This window comes from Pinus tabuliformis, chromosome 3_1 (assembly GCF_031772625.1).
Source record: "Pinus tabuliformis cultivar Carrire ecotype Pingquan chromosome 3_1, CPIR1, whole genome shotgun sequence".
NCBI lineage: Eukaryota > Viridiplantae > Streptophyta > Pinopsida > Pinales > Pinaceae > Pinus > Pinus tabuliformis.
This window is the reverse complement of record NC_142301.1, coordinates 123593765-123599898: the sequence shown is the minus strand read 5'-3', so window position 1 is coordinate 123599898 and position 6134 is coordinate 123593765. Positions and strand designations below refer to the sequence as shown.

The following is a 6134-nucleotide window of genomic DNA, read 5'->3' as shown; positions in this document are numbered from 1 at the left end:
AATATATTCTCAGCTAGATGAAGTCCTTACAATGGGTGATTTCAATGCTAGGACCGCAAGTGAGGAAGCTAGCATTCTTTGTTGTAAAGAAGATTATGACCCTATTTGGCTTAAAGATGAGAGTAATCATGAGCGGGAAAGAATTTCAGAGGACAAGGGCTACAATCTATTTGGTGAACAACTGCTTACTCTATGTGGGGCCTTTGATTTAGTCATGTGTAATGGGTTGACTAGATGGGTAAAGTCTGGTAATTTCACTTGCAATACTTACAATGGAGCCAATGTAGTAGATTATGTAATTTTCTCGCATGGTTTATGTGAAAAAATGAAGGAATTTTTTATTGGAGATTGTGGGACTTAAAATCAAATCACAAGCCAAATTATTTAAGTTTCTCTTGGACTCAAAAGAAACAATTAGAGTAAAAAGTTCAGCATGTCCAACAAAATCTCCCACAGGCCATAATTCTTTTGACTCCAGGAAATTGTAATACCTTCAAAATGATGCTAAAGAGGCTCTTCGAGGAGAAAATCACAATTCACGGCCTTCATATTCATGAATTAACACATTTAATTCAATGCGCACTTGCATAGTGCAAAAGAGAAAAAATTAAGAAGTCTGAAACAAATTGCTTTCGAGTTAATGCTTGGTTTGACAAGGAATGCAAAAAGGAAAGGAGAATGTGGATAGAGTCAATCAAGGATAACATAAAGCTCAAAGCTTACAAGCAGTTATTAAGCAATAAAAAGGTCAATTTCATGGTTTCAAGGAGGGAAGAACTAATCTTCCTTGGGAAAAATAATCCCAAATTATTTTGGAAGGAGCTCCAACTGAGAAAGATACAAACTAGAAATAGTATTACAGCTTCTAAATTGTTTGACTATGCAAGACAGCTTTATGAGCATCCCCAAGGTTGACCCTCCCCCGTTGGTCAACACTGATATTGACCTCTTCACGATGCAAGTAGAGATGGGTATCAAGAAGTTGGGTGTCGTAAAAACAAAAGACTTAGCTGAACTCCAAGCACAATATCTAAAGTGGTGCTCAAAGATCCTTGCACCTCACATTAAAAAAAATTCAACAACATCATACAACAGAGGCTCCCCACAGATTGGACAACTAGTATGGCAATACCTTTTTTCAAGAGCAGCGATGTCAATAATACCTCCAATTATAGGATCATCATGATAAACCATTTGTTTGCAAAGCTATTTGGAAGCATTCTAGAAAATAAAATTAGCAAGTGGGTAGAAGAAAGAGATAAGCGTGCTAAATGGCAAGAAAGTTTTGGACCTAAACATTCCGCAGTTGATCATTTTATAACTTTAAGGCACATCATTGAAAAAGTTTGGGAGAAAAATGAAGAAGTCTTTTGTTGCTTTGTTGATTTCAGAAAAGCGTTTAGCACGGTTCCTAGGGATAAGCTTTGGCACAGAATGGAGGAACTTGGGGTTGCTAAACATTTGAGAGTAGTTGTGCATAGGCTGTATGAAGACGTGAAAGTCAAAATTAGAATTTCAGCAGGCATTTCTGAAAGTTTTAGAAGCGATATTGGGGTCATGCAAGGTTGCCCACTATCTCCTACCCTTTTTGGTTTATATATCGACAAGCTTAAGGAGTGGTTAAATTCACAAGGGGGTGATGGTATCTATGTGTATAAGTTTGTTATAAGGCTTCTTTTGTATGCAGATGACCTTATTCTAATTGCTGAATCGACTCTTGGTTTGCAAGAGCACTTACTATCCCTTGAGCATTTTTGTAGAAGTGTGGGGATGCAAGTCAATATCAGCAAAACGGAAGTAGTGGTTTTCTCTAAAAAAAAAACATAACTAGCATAAGTTCTACTTTGAAGGCAACATTCTGGAAGAAGTTGCGGATTACAAATACCTCAAAATTGACTTCAACAAAAATCTAAGTTGGGATGGTTGTAGAAAGAAAAGATCTTTGGGGGGTTGGAACGCATTTTATGCTTTTCGAAATAGGTGTAGAGAGGCAGAGTTATGGGACTGGAAAACCACTCAAACTCTTTTTGGGCTTCTATTGATTCTGGTGATTCTCTATGGTTGTGAATTATGGGCTAGCAGTACATCCGACATGCAGTGGTGACAAATTGAGAAAATTCATAAGCGTTTGATTACAAACAAATTCAAGATTAAAAGTGCAGTTCCTTATGTTATCTTGTTAAGTGAAACAGGGGCTGCTCTTATTAAAGCAATTGCTATGGTGCGAGTCATAAGGTATTTAAAAAAAATGAGCAAATGGAAAATAGTAGATGGCCTAAGGTTGTCTTTAATGACAGATTGTGCAACAGAAAAAAAACTTGGATGCAGCAAAATAACAAATGGTTTAGTAAATGGGGTGTTTGCTTGAACACGTGTCCCATAAACAACAAATATATAAAAACTTTTGTTATGGATAAGTTCCACAAGCGTACTTGAGATAAGGAGTTAGGAAGAAAGAAAAAATACTATATTGAAGTGTTTAATCCCACTCATAGTCAACAACCAAAAGCATACTTAGAGGTCAATATCTCTTGGAGAGCCAAAATTCTTATTGCTCAATTAAGGACTAATTCTCATCAGCTCCGTTGTGAAACAAGGCGTTGGAAAAGGCCAAAAGAAGTAAAAGCGGAAACAAAAAACATTTCATTTTAGAATGTGAGGCGTTCAAAGACAACAGAGAAAGCTATGCAGACATGCTAGCAGCTAGCTCTTGGGATAATCTATTTAGCGAGGGGTTTGTAGAGAAGTTGGGAGCATTTATTGTGAAGCTTCACAGAAAAAGGGTCGGAAAAATGATCAAATACATCATGCAGATGAAGAAACAATCTGTGCCATAGGCTATCTTTAGCGCCCCATAAGCTATCTTTAGCCTCATGAATATTAAAATAATTTATTTCTTCCTTTCTTAAATTATAAAACTGAGATTATATGTACACAATAGTTTTATCTAACATATACAAAAACTTAGAAATTCAGTTAAAAAATAAGATGAATCACATAGTCTTTATATATTCCCTGTGTCAAAATTATGTTTTGAAATGTTAATTTGATGTTATTCTTTATATATTAATTTTAATTTGATATCTTAATTAGAATTTAAAAGTAGATAATAATAATAATATATTTACGCCGTAAGGCGTTCCCCTCTGAAATGAACTGCCCCAAATAGTTTTCTGTCTTAATGGTAGCTGTTAGATCTTTCGTTAGACGATTGAACAAACCTCAGCCGTCTAATTTAATAAGAAAAACGTTTTAAAACATTAAAAACCTTTAAAAAAACGTAGGGCGCTTTAGGTCCATTACTTCGGCGCTTGGAATCCCGGAGCTCGTTGGGTAAAGAAAAGGCTGCGGCGGCATCGCAGGAGCTCCTTGTTTAGGCTCTGTTCTGCAAGTGAAAGACTCCATCGGATTTGAAATCGGGAGATAAGTTTTACGAGTTGATTTTTTCCAAGTTCTAGGTTAAGTGGTAATATGCAATTGAATTTGTTGGTGACTCCCATAGCTCACTACCATACCAGCTCTGTGTTGTGTTCTGTTAAACGTGTATAAAATTCTAACTTATTTGGTGGTTCTGTGTTGTGTTCTGTTAAGTAAACAGATTTCGTATCCATGACCAGATATTCTTATGAAGGATGCGCCTCCAGAAAACATGCCCAACATGCGTTAAGTTCCCACAATAGCTGCAATATTAGGGTTTGTTAATCTGTTTTCTGGACCCTGCCTTTATTTGGTAGAGTCATGTACAAAATGAACCAGTTAAGGTGCCCCGTTTTTAAGGAATCCTGGATATCCTGGAATCCTGGAAACTTCACAAGATAGAATTAATGGCAAAATTTCTATGTGCAATGTGCAAGCAAGAACACATACTAAACAATTTGTAGACTTGGATTGCAGGTCATTGGAGATATTCATTGGTTGTTAACCAAAAAAGAAAAGTCTCATTTTTGTGTTCTGAACTGAAGCCCTAGAGTATGTGGATAACTGCGGAATTTCTTTGTAAGAATATCCTGAAAAAGTTCTATCCAAGAAAAGCTGGTACAATGAAATTAAAGCCTTGTGGTTCTTGAAAATGTCAAATTAGATTTCCCAGTTGTGGAGTTAATATCTTCCAAAATTTAGGAACCTGACTACATTCATATTGCATGTCTGTATTGCAGAATGGCTCGTTCAGCAGAACCAGCCGACAAAGGTGTATTTCAAACCCAGTTCAAAATATCATGTGAAAGAACCGCATGTGAACGGAAAGGAAGCCAGTATATCTGAGAAGCAAAGCTCAGGGCAGCTGGCTGCGGCCTTTAGTAAGCCGCCTATGCCTCCCCTGTTTGGTCCCTTATTTGTCTTCTCTATTCTGGAGACGCTACTTCATACAGAGAAGAAAAACGAATGATTTTCTTCCCTTCTATTTGACTGCAATGGTACGATGAGGTCTATATGAATCTGTATGTTCTTGAGGGGAGGATCTTGCTTGCTAATGAATATTCTAGTCACAGAAACAAACATTGCAATGGGGTTTGTCTTTCTAAGTCTTGAGTTTAGAGCGAGACGTAAATGTAACTGTACCTTGCATACATTAGTTTCAATAAATAAAAAAACAATGATAACTACAGGATTGTAAAGAAGAATAATGTGAAGAGCGTTAAAATTTTAACGCAGAAGTGCTAGGGTAGCTAGGATAGACAGAGTCGTCCGGTTACAAACATGCCCATGCATTTGGTGTGGCTCTCTAGTTTTGCAATTGAAGTTCTGTAAAGCTATCACAGGTGATAGCCATTACCATCAAAAGAGAAAGGTCACTTTGGGAGGAAGAGCTTTAGGATCCTAATGCTGGACCTAGTCTCCCAAAGAGTTCACATACACGTAAAAATGTACAAATCTTCCACATCGTGGCAGAAAGTATCTTGAACAACTGGTTGACACTTTATCTTGAGAAGAGGTTGAGTTGAATGAGCCTCTTTGACAACTATGTTTATTAGGATTTTTTTGTTGATTGTGGAAATCATGTATCTTCATATGATATAGGTATTTCCTCTGTTCACCATGGCTGAGTTTGGCAATGTGAAAAATGAGGCAAAGATGCGAGGCCAAATTTCCATAGTGTGTTTATTTTCTGTACATTGGTGCCAAGTTCCATCCTGTGACGCTGTCCTGTATGCATAAATATGCATTTGTTCCTCTACAACTCCAAAATTAATAGATGAAACTAACAAATGATTCCCGAGTTGAACAGTTGTGCTGTATTCTACGTAAAGCCTAACCCTCTTGGTGAGGAGGGGGGACTAATTAGTGCTTTCAACCTATTGTATTTTTCTTTAACAATTTCATATTGCCACTTAGCAAGAGTTGTTAGATTGAGTTACGCTGGGGAGACATTTATAAATTGTACTTCCAATTTTTATATGCAAAGGCATCGGTCTTAGTAGTAAACCTGGAATTGATCAGGGCAGCGGTATTATTTTCTGTACATTGGTGCCAAGTTCCATCCTGTGACGCTGTCCTGTATGCATAAATATGAATTTGTTCCTCTACAACTCCAAAATTAATAGATGAAACTAATAAAGGATTCCCGAGTTGAACAGTTGTGCTGTATTCTACGTAAAGCCTAACCCTCTTTGTGAGGAGGGGGGACTAATTAGTGCTTTCAACCTATTGTATTTTTCTTTAACAATTTCATATTGCCACTTAGCAAGAGTTGTTAGATTGAGTTACGCTGGGGAGACATTTATAAATTGTACTTCCAATTTTTATATGCAAAGGCATCGGTCTTAGTAGTAAACCTGGAATTGATCAGGGCAGCGGTATTGATAGTGGTGCTGGAATTTTTATGGTTGTTGTTGGTAATAGGTGAATTCACAAGTATATTTAAAATCAATTACAAGTTTACAAGATTTAAAGTCAATATTTATCAAGGCATTATATCTCATCATCATCTCACAAATGAGAATTTGGACAAAAAATAATCCATGACACCCCAGTTGACTGATAGTAAAACTAGAATTAACCTCAGTGTTCTAAGCATCTAGATTTTATCTTGAAATCACGATTTTTTGGCCTAGCTGATGTTTTCCGATTTTTACAGATATTTTGATGGTATCTTGATTTTACCGATGTTTGTCCATTTTTACCTGATATTTTTC

General features: G+C 36.6%; 1 protein-coding gene across 1 annotated transcript; it reads left to right on the top strand.

Annotated features, from left to right (window-relative positions):
- The first annotated feature begins 3806 nt into the window (after nt 1-3806).
- On the top strand, nt 3807-4420 carry LOC149186073 (uncharacterized). The gene is made up of 2 exons (XM_089412552.1): nt 3807-4035; nt 4158-4420. Exons 1-2 carry the CDS (start codon nt 3972-3974, stop codon nt 4385-4387), a joined length of 294 nt encoding a protein of 97 aa, XP_089268678.1. The 5' UTR covers nt 3807-3971; the 3' UTR covers nt 4388-4420.
- Nucleotides 4421-6134: the final 1714 nt, after the last annotated feature.

Bases quoted from the DNA above. Each gene is read 5' to 3' on its own strand.
- LOC149186073 (XM_089412552.1), top strand. From the start codon at position 3,972: ATGTGGATAACTGCGGAATTTCTTTGTAAGAATATCCTGAAAAAGTTC. The intron at 4,036-4,157 runs GTACAATGAAAT...TCTGTATTGCAG, and splicing joins GTTCTATCCAAGAAAAGCTG to AATGGCTCGTTCAGCAGAAC.